At 43.6% G+C, this 15,841-nt stretch overlaps 1 protein-coding gene across 1 annotated transcript; it reads right to left on the reverse strand.

The window, feature by feature from the left end:
* Positions 1-9,581: 9,581 nt before the first annotated feature.
* LOC142560725 (UPF0711 protein C18orf21 homolog) lies at positions 9,582-15,697 on the reverse strand. The gene is made up of 5 exons (XM_075673022.1): positions 15,498-15,697; positions 14,897-14,928; positions 14,589-14,794; positions 13,206-13,324; positions 9,582-10,295 (listed from the first exon to the last, which is right to left on the reverse strand). The coding sequence occupies exons 1-5, from the start codon at positions 15,599-15,601 to the stop codon at positions 10,100-10,102; spliced, it is 657 nt and encodes a 218-aa protein (XP_075529137.1). The 5' UTR covers positions 15,602-15,697; the 3' UTR covers positions 9,582-10,099.
* Between the last annotated feature and the right edge of the window lie 144 nt (positions 15,698-15,841).

Raw genomic sequence — 15,841 nt, forward strand, 5'->3', positions numbered from 1 at the left:
GCTTAACTTAATATTACTCTTTGGTGTCCCTTTAATCTGTTGTTTAATATCTTGTTCTCAAGATTAACAAAGGTATGACGTAATAGTTCTGTGGAAACCCGCAAGGTGGAGAGAAGCAATTCATAAAGGGAAAATGAGACATCCATCCAAACGTAGAACTCTTGCCTTTGCTTCTGAGTTGTTGGTAAATTCATCTTCGCCTGCCATCTGCTAGTCGCCTGGTTAACTTAGATGGTAGAGAAGCTGCCCTGCAAAGGCGGTGGTCCCGGGTTCGAGTCCCGGACCAGGACGAATTTTTCTTCAACTGCGCAGCTTTTCGTTCGAGGAACCCGTATGGGTTTCCTTTGTAACACTCAGCTATGTTTGGGTGGATGTCTCATTTTCCCCTTATTAATTAACAAAGGTAATTTGCTAGCCACCTCTACCTAAGTTCACACGCACACACACATGCACACACACAAACACACACGAAGGAAAAAACAATTGTAAAACAGACATTCCACACTACACATTTGTTCTTTTCTGTTTAGCATGGGCGAGTTGCTAGTAATGTGAATGTGCAAATCGTCTGTGCACTTTTGGAAATCTTCAGTGCCAATGATACTGGGCAAAACACTGCAACTCTCCCTATGCAAACAATTATGCTATATGTAGTTCTATCTACTGGGGCAGAAACTGCAACAAGTTTTTATGTAAATAATTTGCACAAGGTAGCTGACAACGGTTGTCTATGACTGAGTTACGTGGCATTTTAAGATCCTCTGAAGTACATACATAACAACCATTGTAACTAGCAAGTGGCAGCTTGTTTCAATAGTTTTAAGAACATGCATTCACATCTGTCCATCTTTGCTACACATCCACATAGCATGTCAGCTGCTTTAGACTCACCATGTCCTTGAAAGAACTTACTGAATTTATGAATACAATTTCCTCTCCTCTGCTCACATGCATGGGCATTGTTGAAAACAGACCACAACGGTAAAGTTGAAGGTTTTGGTTGAGTGAACTTTGCAAGTATACGATGCTCACGCATCTAGACGAATACATAAAGTATGTTTTAACAAGAAACAAGCACATTGACGCCAAGATTTCAGTGCCCCATGGGCACCACTTATAAATTCAAAGGTCATGGTCATGGCACTGGTTATCAACTTTCTAGGCTCTGCACCATCTGATGAATGGTAATGGCAGAGTTTTATTTTCAGTTTTGGTATCGGAAACAGCTATTCTTGCAAACTTTTCACGACACATCCACTGGTATTTCGAACGTAAGATTTTACAAGGAAGCTGCTATAAATCTACACTATCTGAAGATAGGCTTCTTTTGTGGTTCAATATTTCCTTGCAGTGGCCTTTAATTCCGAAAATGCACTGTTTGCCGTGCAGCACTGGTTTGTCAAAATGGCAATCAATGAAGTGTATGTCCTCAAAGCAACAATTTGCCATAAAGCATCAACTTCCTCAAAGGGATACTCAAGTGAAATTTAACTGTAGGTGCATCTTTGAGGTCAGTACAGTACCACTCTGCTGCCAATTCGGAGACACAATTTATTTATAAAATGCAGAAATGCACATATGACAACCCTGATGACAGCATCAACGCATGCTTAAGCTGCTATTAACTGCGAGTGAATAACAAACATTATTTGCTCATGTTCAAGCATTTTTATTGACTGTGATAAATTCATTGCCAATTGTACTTTACTGCACGTTTATTGAAGGGACTGACAACTGGCCAGAATGTGTTGCGAGATGCTGATGGAAGTGATATTACCATGATTTATAGTGATAGAATCCAGTACGCTGTTCATGATTTAAGTAGGAATAATAATTTCAAATCGGCAAAGAAAGTGTCAAAAACCAGTAAGTGGCACAGCCTAGTGGTGAAATCTTTGTACTTCCGATGTAGTATACGAGATTATTGCATGCAAATTGGCCGTTATTAAGTATGGCATTCTTATTGCTTAAAATTGAAGTTCATATATTATTAGACATTTGAGCTTTATTCTATGCATATTACAAAGTAAAGAAACTCCATGCTAATGAGCGGCATATGCATTCAACAATGCATGGTGGTGCACGTACTGTTGCATGCAGGCGACTTTGCAACTACCTGGAGTTGTGTGGTCTCCCAGAGAGATACAAAATGCCATCGACTAGTTGTGCCATACGTGCGTGCCAGCACTACTATATTAGTGCATGTGTGGCAAAAGCAGCAAACCGAACTGCGTATCACGTGCAAAAGTGTTGTTCTGCTTTCGGGAACTTAACTTTGGCTCGGCTAAAAAAAAAAAAAAACACCCTCGACTGGTTAATGACCAAAACGGTTAGACAGGAACTCATGAAAATGCGTACCTATTATTGCAGAAATAATTTAACACTTCAGAAAACATAAATTGCAGAAACATCGGCTTGACAAACAAAATAAAGCTTTCTCACAGCTATGGCTGCACTTGTCTGCCTTCTACCATTATACCGGCATATAATCGCTGTTACACTCACCAACCAGTGTTTTCAGCATGCTTCCAGTGAACAACTACATCCTAAAGGAGCTTTTATTAACTACATCCTCACTGCAGATAGAAAATTCTGCTAAAAAAAATGTTCCATGGCGTTTTTCGCATTACCACTTTATGATTAGACACTCTGACTGGCAAGCTTTCTATTGCACTAAAGAAAAAAAAAAGGGGGAAGCCATGAAAATTGGTTGTCAGTCCCTTTAAGAGCATTTTTGTGTCAATATTTATATGCACAATGCTTTAAAAAATGCAACAATTATGCGGATCCCACATGCTGTGAGAATTGGCTTAAGCAAGGCTATATTTAGTGTATGCGAGGAATGCTGTTCTTGTTTAGTGCCCATTTGCAAGTACAGACACCACAATGAAGTTGGACATCGCTTTACTGGGAAACGCCTTACTCAATGTAGCCCTGAGACACTCCAACATCACAGACATCCAAAGGAACCCCGAGCCAATCACACACACTACACAATGAACTGAACTCATTCTGAAATGTTTCTTGAAGTACTTGCCTGCACCTGTGAAAAACATGACCCCATTCTGCTGCTGTCTCATCATTGTATCAATGCCACCTGACTTTGCATTTACAAGCAAGTGTACCCTTGCATTCCATTTTTCAATGCACGTTGACGTTGCTCCACTTCATGGTGAAATGTTCACCGTGTTCATCGACACTGATCGCTGCAACCCAATGCTCCTCCACTTCTTGTTTATGATCCAGAATGATCCTGCATTCTAAACCATGTTTCATTGCATATCGAAGACGTTTATAATTTGCTCAACACTTCGTCCGAGAGACTGTCTCCTCCGCATTCGGTACATGCTGTGCCCCCATTTTTTTTTGTGCTAGAGCTCGTATCCGTGCTCGGTGTATAATACCACCTATTACTCAGGGATGGCTTGGTTTGCACTATCTCCAGGGCCTGCTCACCGTGCTAGGCAGCAGGCAGCACTCGCAAAGTGTTGAAGCAACGAAGAAAGCTTCACTTTAAAACAATTGAGTTGCAGCATTAGTTCTTTGAAGTAGCATACCAATCAGCAGCTTCATTCAAATAGTGGCCTGGGCCACTTTCAGTACTGTTCTCTATGGTGTACAATCTGAACCCTAGATGGCACCATGAATCTGCCCTCTGTAGGGTAGCTCAATGCAAGTTCGCTGCAAAATATTAACTCAAAGGTAATCACTGGCAAACTGCGCCGTGGTCACAACTTATCTTGTAGAGCTCCAGACAGACTGTTACCAAGTGTCCTTGATTTGTCCACGCATGAGTGCTCATCACTACAAATAAAATATGACAGGCATACATTCGCAACCTGAGACTGTCGAGAACTGCTTGAATGCACTGCTAAGTTTTTGCTCGCGTATCACGTCATTGTGCTAGGCACACCGTACTGCAGAGTGGGCTAGAACATGGCGCACGCCACAGCAGATGACACAGTTGTTACCACCCAGAACAGAGCAGGGGAGAGAGAGCGCACCGAGACATCCTCGCCCCCTCCCACACCCTTGAAAGGAGAGTTAGAAGCCATGCAATAAGAATATGGGGATTGCACAGCAGAGGGATGTGTGCGATAGCTTGGTCTAGCATACTGGAACCACTGGTGCTCACTTCCTGCATTCTCTAGAACAGTACTTGTACAAGGGACAACCGATGTGCAGAATACACAGCATATTGTGTTCAGTGCGACAGAAACCAAAAATGTGACACTTGATTTGTGTGCAAGTGTCTCCTTGTGCACCTCATTTTGGCCAATGCTTACAAGCAAAACCAAAGGCAATGCATGGCTGCAATGGCATAATTAATAAATAGCAGTACCTTGTTAACATTGGTTATTACATGTCACTAGGAGCACAGGAGGTAAAAACTCTTTTTTTTTTCAACACTTTTTTGAAAACCAACCTAAAATTGGAGAACCATGGTGTACACTCTGAATTCAATTTCTCTGGAAGCAATTAGACAAGTGCAAAATCGTTTCACAGGCATTTTAAAACATAGCCCACTGCAGTAAGACGTCTAGGCTTTCGAGACAAAAAGTCAAGTCATTCAGAAAATAAACCTTAAAGGGACCCTGAAACGGTTTTGACGATTTTCTACAAACATACTGAGTCATTAGAGTAGGTCCTTCTGATCATTAATTGACGCATCTATGTGTTCCGCGTAAAGCGTGTAATTTATTATAAGGTTTTAAAAATGTACGTCGCTGCCGATCGCAGCGCACTGCTTGGCTGAATTTTCAGCCTCCCCTACCCATTTGGCGTCATTCACCCAATTGACGTCAGTAGGGCGAGCTATCCGATTAGCTCCCCAGGGTGCGTCGACAATTTTTCCAACTTTATGGTGAACAAATGTTGTTCGTAATAGTTGGAATGTGAGTTAATTTGTTTCTATAAAAATAAAGCAACAGAAAGAGAATGCACAAGAACCATTTCTCAGTACACTCAAGCACTTCCGGCACACAGCAAGTGTCTGTGTTACAACGTGCTTCGTTTTGACTAAAGCCCCTCCATACACGTTTCCGCCGACCAGGTTAAGTACCGCCAACCTGCCCTCCTCCTCCACGCTCCTCTCCCACTCACCCCCTTAGCTTCCGGCGCCAAGCGGAACTTACGTAGCTGCAGCTTCCTGTTCTGAGTGGAAGTGACACTTTGTTTTTTAGCGTTGTTTACTTTCACGCCGATGGAGAGGCTTTAATTGCACGAGCTGCGCTTGAAACTGTGCATGCGATTCCATCCAAGAACCACCGCCTACTGTAACCAGCGATCTGCTCGTGTTCGCTGCTTCGCGTCAACCTGCGACGGGTTGTGGCACGAGCGACAACGTACAGTGGAATGTAGTGCCTGGGCGCTTGGAGACCACTGCCGTTTTTCATGCATTTGGACAACAGCGACCGCGAACTACTACTTCAGCGGAATACAACAGCTTGTCTCCTTTGCATTTTTGTTATGGTGACTGCTACAGCTCTGCTAAGCACGCGCGGGCGTCTCACCATCGTCTAACAGCAGTCAAAGCGGAAATTCCCGCAGTGCAACTCCAGGAAGCGGAAACGCCGGAACCGGAAATATTTAAACCGGAAATGCCGGAACCGGAAATACCGGAACCGGATTTGGTGTGAGGGGAAAATGCGGCACACAACAAAGGTTGTCGCTACTTAAGAAAGCAGCGGTGGCGCGTAGATGCAGGGGCTTTAGTCTTGACGAGAGCTTTGCAGTCAGTATCGGTCTCAGTCTTTTCGCGAGCACCATGATTCGCCTTTGTTGCGTTGTGGGCTGCAAACGTAGCGATTGGCAATATGACAAGCTGCGACATCGTGTCCGTCTGCAAGGCAGCAGACGAACACAGTGGCTCCAGCACATCGGACTGTTGCTATCCGATCGACGCCAGGATTTGCGCGTTTGCGGCCATCACTTTGCAGGATTACTACCACAATAGCGTTTCACGAGTCCGGTATTCGGATAAACGGAAGCACAAGGGGACAAGGCCTGGCCATTTGACCATGCCATTTCATGGGATGAGCAGAAACGCGAACTTGAATGGTCTGAACGGTGCGACCACCTGGTGGCACAGTGCTCAACCAAACACAGTAGCAGTAACGAAGTGTATTCTTCTTTGCTGCTCGTGTAAATATTTCGCAGGATCGCAATCAATAACACGTTTTTGTAAATGTTTAAAATGTTTTACACTTGGTTAGAGCGATATTAGCTCTTTGTTTGGCTGGTTAAGCTCTGCACCACCAACTGGCTGGACCGTGTAGACCGGTCAGGGCGCTCACGTTATGTCTATGGGCACGTTGCAAGTGCTAGGCGGCGCCCTGTCTTTCAGACCCCTAGCGCCATCTGACGAATAGTTGCGCAAATGTGGTAGGATTACTCACGCCGTCAGCAGCCCGCGCTGCGTGTTTGGCGTCCTGTCAAACGGTAGCGATGGCGCGAAACAGCGTGCCGATATTAATTTTAACCGGGTTTCAGGAATTACAAGATCTTCATAGCTTTTTTCGTGAAAAGAATTTAGACAAGGGAAGTCGTCTATTTGAAGTGGGGCACGTCTATGACGTGACGGAAGTGTTGAACTCGCACTGATCGGAAGTGACGGCTAGGTTTATTCCGCAAACGAAAAATAATGCACCAGCAAGATGCGTGAAAATCAGCGTACGTTACTTCGTTATCTATGGTGTGGACGCATGAAATTATAGGGGACATTGATTCTTGAAGATCGGCGACAGCAGACAAATCCTAGTGGGGAGCTGCGATAGCCGTGCTGGCATCGCAGGGAAGCAAGGACGCCGCGGTAGTTTCCCTGTACATACAGTACGGCAAATACGAATCCAAAACATCTCATCCAAGAACGTGGGGTGTACGAACGACTCGTAAGACCTACCAGGGGTATTCTAACGTTGCTCTCCCTAAACACAAAAAAAGGGGATGAACTTACCAGTTGTGTTAGACTACACTGGGAAAATATTTTCGCCCAAGTTACTGCAAGTGCGATACTTTTATGTTGCGATTTTTCAGTGCGTGCAAAGGAGGTTCTAATAAACCACGTTGTCAAAAATTTTGGTGATCTCAACTGCCCCTTCGTTGATATGCTGGGCGCAGAAGGGTGTATGCCAGCTCAGCCGGCTGCAACCCCTCCTCAAATCTCTCAGCAAGCCCTAGCGCTGTTTGAATGGGAGAGGATTGGGAAAGAGTTCCACAGCTTTACTGCGGTACAGTGTGGGAACAAACTACTTTGTTTGCTACATATCCTGGTACGCACTGCAGGCAATGGCGTAGCAACAAGGGGGGGGGGAGGCCGGGTGCAAGGGGCCAGTGGGGGGGGTGTCATATATGTCTGGAGACACACGGAAATTGTTGATATCCTCGCCTTCCTCGAATAAACCGGGGGGGGGGGGGGGGGGGGGACAGCAGACCTATGGGCCCCGGATGCCAGACGACCTAGCTACGCCACTGACAGCAGGTGTGCCGTTGCTGCCATCATTGCTGTAAAAGCAAAAAATTCAGCGTTATAACGCACTTGGCATAACGCCGGAACATAAAACAGCTTATGCCGTCGGACGAGCGCTATCCAGTGTTGACGCCGTTCTGCTTCATACCGTCGGCTTGGAAACATGTAAAACTTTGTTCCTCGTGAGTTGGTGTACGTGCTGTTGCAGCCCACTACTCAACAGCTCGGGTTGAACTTCGGCATTGCTCAGAAAAGGCAACAGCTATGCGCGAAACAGTGCACATACAGGCTTTCTAACGCAAGCGGGCCGGTCGTATCCTGCCGGTTCCGCGCTCGCCGCCGCGAGGGGCGCCCTAGTAGGCGCGGGAACTACGTTCGCAACCTGCCTATGCTAAAGTTCCTTCATCAGTCTGAGTTTATGCCTCCACCATTCCATCGCAATGCCCAGCTCGCCTGTGATTACCGGAATACCAGACACATTCAGCGCTGCGACAGAATGCTCGCAACACACGCTGCTTAGATAGATCTCACTTGGGGTCGACTGCCAAGCAGCTGGTGAAGAGATTGGAGAGGCTTCGTGCGCTCGCTCCTAGAGAAACGGAAGTAGATGACACGACATGCCATCATGATGCAGAGCCAGTGAAGGCGGTGCTTAGCCCCGATCACTCGGCGAAAGAGTTGAGGATAAAATGCATGGCTATGGAGGAGGGTAACTTGCAAGCGTCCGTAACTCTCTTAATATGAGACACTTTACACAAATTATGGTGCGAATTATTAACTCTAGCTGTACCCTACGCACCTACAAAATTTGACCGAATCATTTCAGAGGCCCTTTAACCTGCATATTTACTTCAGGTTGTGAGAGAAGCTTATACTCAAAGTGTAATAAAATACCAGCCCAAACACTTTTTTTTTTTGACAAAAAGATAACAAGGGCTTCAAATCTTTGTACATTGCAAAAAGTTTAGTAATAATCAGAATTTGATGACTATTTCAAACAGCTGTACACTTAAAGATTTTGTTCATTAAACAAAATCTTTTCGTAAAGATTTTCTAAAGTTTTCGTAAACTACGAAAGTATATGCAACCACGTGTCCTCATTAAAATGCCTTGTGCCTAGGCATCCTACCCTCATACGGAACCTGCACTGTCTTAAGGATCATGTTATACCGCTTCCTAATAAGGTGCCGCAGTGCTATAGGCAGGACAAAGACAATCTAATTGGTCTAACTGCATGCCTTATTGACCAGGACACAGCAACAGTAATTCGCACCTCTACGCTTAACACAATGATTGAAATGTCTTCCATTACTTTTCGAGATATATAAACAAAGAGGATGCTTCTGGGGCATGATGCAACTAAAAAATTTTGACATTGAAAGCTATTCAACATTTACATGTATAGAAACCAGATCTGCTTATAGTGATATTCAACTGAATGGCAAATATTGTAGTTCCCACCACTTGCTGAAAACCACCTGCACTCTATGGACATGCACTAGCTTGATTTCGAGGAACAGGTGAACAGCAATGACAAAGCACTCATCAGCAGCTTAGTCGCATCATCAATGTTTGTTCAAGCCCACTGCACTTTCAGTTCAAGCCAATGCATGCATAAACCACGACTCATATTCTTCACAATAGGGACATGACGCGGAGATAGGCACCAACTTTCTGCAGTGCATGCTCATACCCTCGCCTGTGGCACTGGTAAATGGTAGAGGTGATTATGGGCAGGTGGCACAGACAGTGCTATCTGCCAGGCACTCACACGAGGCCATGAATAGCTCTGTGGAGGTATTGTGTAAGAGTCCACCTAGTGGACATGTCCATTTTGTCTGCTGCTGAAGTTCTGAATGGCTGGGCGGGGCTGCGTGTCCACAGCAGCTAGGTGCCACAGCCACTCGGAACGTCAACAGCAGACGAATGGACATGTCCACTTACCTCCCCTGAGCTCTGTAAAAAAAATGTTTACTTCATAGTTACTGTGCATTACTTTAGAAGTTAACCTCAACAATGGTAGTACTATGTGCATATTAAACTAAATATGTGCAATAAAACAGCGAAAATTTTTGTTATCCAACTGTTTTGGTAACATATTACCAAAGCAAAGTGGTTGGCCAACCATTTTATTAAGACAGGTACAGAAGTTCTTTGTCATGCAGGACAGTCCAAATGGAATAGCTATGCTGTTTTTTGCCTAATGAATCTTACTTGAAAGTTAGCACGTGATCTTGTCTAGCCTGCTGTCCATATCTTATTCTTGTGCTTTTTGCCCCCTCCCATGCCTTTCCCTGTGAAACTTCTCTATCTGTTCCAACATACATTTACTTATTATTTGTACTTTGCTTATTAAACCAGCCTTAAGTCAGCTCTCCATTGTGTCTGCTTGTGCCTGACCCATCCACTCGTGTTTGGTTTCCCTTTATTCCAACTAACGTATCAAGTGACCAGATTATGTTCCTTAGTGATGACACATGGCATGCTATAGCGATTCAGAAAATTCAGAATGCTGTCATGATGCATGTTACTACGGTTAGCTTACAAGGAAATATTAAACATGCAGCTGCATCCTTCACCTTTCCTTAACAGTAGCTGATACAGTAACTGAGAGAAACACATTTTCTTCCTCTACAGAGAGGAGAGGAAACTATGAAGTCCTCCACTGCTGGTTTTTCGTGTGTCCTCTTCAATAAGAACACGCTTCAGCAAACTCCTGTTGCGTTTGACAGAGGCACATTCCTTTGGAGTATCTGATACTGTGCACTTTTCTTCTTTCTTCTTCTTTACAAACACGTGAATAGGGCTTGAAGTGGGTCTCTTTGTGCTGAAAGAGAGGCAGGGACAGTTAGCAACAGTTCCTTGATTCACTTGGCTGTACAAGCAGCAGACCCTGGCAGGGCTAAGCCCAATTTTAATTCCTTCAGCAGTGATTTGTGATCATGTAATTTTAAAAAAGGCATGACAGCATCACTATCCTGCATAATGTTATAATTGACAGGGAACAACAGGTAAATTGGCACCAAATCAGGCCTTCCATGTGCATGATTCCAATCATATGTAAGTTCTGAAACAAGGCCAATCCCTGTAAGACCTCTTTCCTTTAGTACAGAAGAATGCTGAATGCTCGTGTGAAACTTTTTACTTTTAGACGATGAGCAAAACGAGGACAAGGTGAAAGTGGGAGCCAATGTTTCGACAAGTGAACTTGTCTTCTTCAAGGCGACATATGCTTTCCTCGCCACAGTATATATAGGTGGGGTTCTTGTAAGCGTAAGGCAAGTGGGTGTGGGAACGAGCGAAGCTGTGTTAGCGGCGAGGGTGGCTAATTGAGAATAAAGGAGTGCTGTGCACAAGACCAGTGACACGGCCGTCTGTCAATCACGTGTCAACAGCCGTGTGTCAGCCAGTGTGCACAGCAGCCCTCTATTACCTGTTTCACTGGTGGTCGTGGGCTATTGTGTCTCTGAAAGAGATAATAGAAGGAGCGGCAGAAACCGGTGCTCGTGAAAAGAAAATATTGATATGGAATAAATAAATAAAACAAAAAAGAAACTCTAAGCAACCAAACTAAGTGTTGTTGCCTATAGCTTGAAATTTAGCATAGCGAATAGATTCTAAAGTTCTCTTTGAAACGTTTATGCCTATTGTTTGCAATGTCTTGAACTTATGGATAAGGTATGATTCTCTGTATTTTCTTTCTCGTTCAGAAGGGAAATTTGACTGTAATATGTAGAGTTTAAGTTCATCAAAGTTATGACCTGGTTGGTTCAAATGCTCGGCGACGGCTTTGTGGGAGGGAGCTCACATTGCAGCTCAGCTTCCTCCTTATAGAATTTGTTGAGGGATCAAAATACATGAATAATAACTGCATTGCCATTGTCCAAGATGCTACAAATGAATTCTTGAACGCCATGCACTGTCAAGACCAGTAAAATATGCATTTCTTCATAAAAGAATATACTCGTATGCCGCAAAAATTGTGTCCAAAATAAGTGATGTCAATGCTTACATGCTTTCTGTCTATTTAATAAGTAAAGAAAATACCACACGAACTTTAGAACTATATCAGTTTGAAACCAGCAAAGCAGTGCATGCCGCTGATATGAAGAATGTAAAGGCCATGAAATGAGCAAGTTGAGGACAAATATTTTAATGAAGCATTGTCATTCAAGAACCTTGTTTACATTTTTGTACATATGCAACAGCAAGGGAAAAATCTCAATCGCGCTGCTTTTGTTGCAATGTATTGTGCAGGAGCAGCTGTCACCGGTAGTGTATTGTAACTGCACCGAAATTATAGCTGCAACAGAGAGCACATATAAAAAGCAGGAGTTCTGCAAAATATACGGGAGCGAGTCAAATGAAAGTGAGCTAATGCAAATAAATGACAATGTCCCCTTGAAGAAGACAAGTCAACTTGTCGAAACGTTGGCTCCTGCTTTCAGCTTGTTCTCGTTTTGCTCGTCGTCTTGAATTTCCATCTCCCACCTTTCCCCTGTTTTCTCTGGATATTTACTATGAGGTTATTCCTACAAAAATAAGTATGATGTGCTTAACAACAGAGGATATCACATTGAAAAAGTCACATCAACATGTTCCTAAAGATACAGCAGACTTCCATTAATTCAACTCCAGTTAATTCAATTTTTCACTTAATTCGACCCTGGCCGAAGGTGCTGGCTAGTGTACATGCATATCTATGGGCCCAAAGTTTCTTTATTTAGATCCTAAAATGGGCTTCACCGGATAATTCAAACTTGACCAGTCAGCATGCACGCGCCTGATCCCTAGTGACCCCTTTAGTGGTAGAGTCTGTCTCAGCAGAACGTAGAGGACAGTGAATGCATCGAACACGTCAAAATCTCCTGTCCAAAATGCCTATTTGTGACCTGCCTCAGGACGATTTTCAACCAATAACCATAGCTCACAATGTCTGATTACAGGATCACAGTATTTACATGATTCTAACATTAACCTTTTTTCTTTCAAGAAAACTGGGCTGAAAATTGCCTCCGCGGTGCAAGCTTTTGACGTAATAGTTCTGCAGAAACCCACAAGGTGGTTAGAAGTAATTAAGGAAAAATGATACATCCACCTAATCGTAGTAACTGCTACAAAGGAAACCCATACGGGTTCCTCGAAAGAAAAGCCTCACAGTTAAAGAAAAATTCATCCTGGTCCAAAACTCGAACCCGGGACCAGCGCCTTTCCAGGGCAGCCGCTCTACCATATGAGCTAACCAGGCAGCTAGCAGATAGCAGGGCGAAGTCGAATCTGTCAACAACTCAAAGCAAAGGCAAGGGTTTGACGTAATAGTTCCATGGAAAACCGCAAGCTATTGTGTGCTGTACAGCATAACACGGATGTATTGCAGCGAAGCTGACTTTAGGAAGCCGGCAGCCATAGTGCAACACATATTGGACCTTTACCCATTTATCTTGCTAGAAAATCAGCCGCGTCTTAGATTTCTACGTTGTTTAGCAGCTTTATTGTCATTTCTACATTAGTTTTCTACTTTGGACACATAGAAAGCGGGTGCTCGTTTGATTCGGGGGCATGTTAGAAACGGGAAACTACTTCCAAATTAATCAGCAGTGTGTTCTGGCATCTTTTTTTGCATCTTGTTTAATTCGACCCACCGGATAATCCGGTTAATTTCATTGGTCCCGTCAGGTCGAATTAACGGAAGTCAACTGTAGTAGCAACAATAATGCTTGCAAGTATTTATAATTACCTCTTTGTAGCAATTGCTTTGTTGCAAAATAGGCTTGAATTGACTTTTGATGGGTGGTTCTTCAGAAGTTTTGGACATGGCTGCTCCTGCTTTTTGCCACAAACCTTGCACAGGAATACCTTCAAGAACAGGCATGAATGTAATTAGATGCTGGGCAAATGCAATGCACAAGCTCCTGCCACTTTACACTGGTAGCAGTGCCTACTGAACATGATATGAGGAGCCAACACTGTATGGTGGCATGTCCTCACTGGCTTGGCAACAGGCCAACTTGCTTTTCCTCCATGTTTCCAGCAAGACGTAGATGACCACTTGGCAGCAAATTTCAAGCATGTCTACCCGCAACTATTTGTAGGCTTCACCAATAGTGCAAAGTTGACAATCACTGAGAGCCTTAAAACGTGTCCCTACACAACAAGGAGCACTCGAACGTGATGAGGATATTCTGCTTTTGTTTTAATCTTGCTTGGGCTAACTCATGTACATAGTGGTGCTTTTTTGAGCAACAAACAATATGTCTGCTTATTAGCATACTGTCCTGTCTTTTTATTGCTCATCACACCATCTTAGTGCTGCTGCTTTTAGGTGACATATTCTGACATGTCTGAAATGCATGTAAGAGCCTGAATGCCACAGAAAAAATTGCTCATGCCACAAACATTAATGTTCTGGCACTGTTTATACATGGTCAACATTTTAAAAGATTTAGTCTTTAGCAAAATGGTGTCACATGCATGCAGTAGTCATCTTGTTACTGCCAGGCCTCACAAAGTGGGCAATATTACACAAATGAGGTGCAACCAGTGTTCCCTCTAAAGTGCATTGATCTGCGTCCACATTGCCTTTCTTCCAGATTGCTGTGCCAGCTATTCCCCTATGCAATAGGACGACTGCCTACGTTCCTAACTGTCCACTTGAATGAGGAGCACTCGCACATGCTGATGTGAATAAAATTTTATGCGCAAAGATATATGCTGGGGTTGTTGACTTAAAAAAAGAAAAAGATTCACAATTACGGGAGGTCGGATAACGGCAGAAGAGAAAAACTGAAATTATAACAGATCCTACTAAAGAAATTTGGAGTGATCTCTAGAGTGTGCCCACCCCCCTTTTTTTCCCTATTGATTATCCACTGGCGCTCTGCTGAAATCTTCACTGTTGTAAATAAGTTTTTTAATAAACTGCATCAAGACAGCAAGTTGGGCCAGTTGGTTAGGATTCATTGTAAGGTTCGCAACAGCGCAACACAAGACACGGACAAAAGGAAGGTAAAAAACGACAACCAGCGCCGTGTTGTAGTTTTTACCTTCCTCTCGGATAACAACTCGGATCAAGGTACAAGAGAGGAAATTCATACGGCATACGACTGATCTCAGCACTGACCAGCATGGTTGTAGCACACTTGAAACGCTTCAGTAGTTTCTTCTGCCTCGAGCTGAGTAGCCATGGCCGGTGCTGTTCCTTGGCAAGTAGCTTCCTAATGCTCCGTCGCAATACAGGTCTGGGCTTTGTCCGAATTTTAACACTGGATGGGTCCCAAGCAATTCCACAACTCTCACACTTCGTCAAAAGGCTTTTCTCACTGACACCTAGGTGAAACGCAAGGCGTCGTGTTGTACTCCAATGAAAGAGATGGTTACCTTCAAAAGATTAAAAAAAAATGCACACACACATAGAAAAAGAGCACTTACCTCGGTGTTCACTGCATTCCAAAAGACGATAGCTAAACGTGAGAGAAAATGCAGGCATTAGGCAGTGCACATACACACTATGTCAAGGCGAATAATACAGTGCACAGTTAACAAACTTTGCTGACTTGGTCTAACTCTGCTATAGCAGCAGTGTCCAGCTGGCAGTAATTAGAAAGCACCGCAGGCATTTAAATGCTCCTCTTTCTTGGGGCTACCAATTCAAATGAATATCGCATACCACCAGGCTCATACGCGTAGAGCGCCTCTTCGCACAGCCTTCCACACAGCCGACTGATTTGTAGGTGCTAACCGTAGTCCTGCTAGTTCAGGTTTTTTTTCTGTCTCTCTGTGTTTTCGTCGCTTCGGTGCTTGCAGCGTTGCTCCCGTAAAATAAAGTGTCCCTTACTACTTGAACTGAGAACGTCGCCTGAACGCAGTTGTATCCGCCATGACCTGCTGATCCATTATTGGTACCCATTAATTGTTTTAGATAGTGCGGAATGTGGTGAAGCAGGTTGTACAGCCCAAAGTTTAAAAACAAAACAAACGACACTCGTACTTGAAAAACAACGAGGGACATGCAAGCGACGTACTTACTAACCTAATGCACCTTGTAAGCGGTAAAGATATTGCACTGCATGTTTTTGCTAATTTATGAAGGTAGCTCAGAGTGGCAATAGACACTTCGTAGTTATTGCTGCTCATTTCCTCACTATAATTAAATTATATCTGCGATTGAAGTTTCAATGATATAACGTCAGTCAAATAAGGAGCGCAAAAGCCAGTTTAGATCCACCTGCTGCGACGCTAACAGCTAGTTTCGTAACTGCGAAAAAATACTAGAATTACAATATTTTAATTAAATTCCTAAATAAAGCATAAAATTTGAACCGAATGCAGTAATTTTCTTTAATTTTACATTTTTGCAAGGCTAAATACACAATT

The sequence above is a fragment of the Dermacentor variabilis genome, chromosome 1 (assembly GCF_050947875.1).
Source record: "Dermacentor variabilis isolate Ectoservices chromosome 1, ASM5094787v1, whole genome shotgun sequence".
NCBI classification, from domain to species: Eukaryota; Metazoa; Arthropoda; class Arachnida; order Ixodida; family Ixodidae; genus Dermacentor; species Dermacentor variabilis.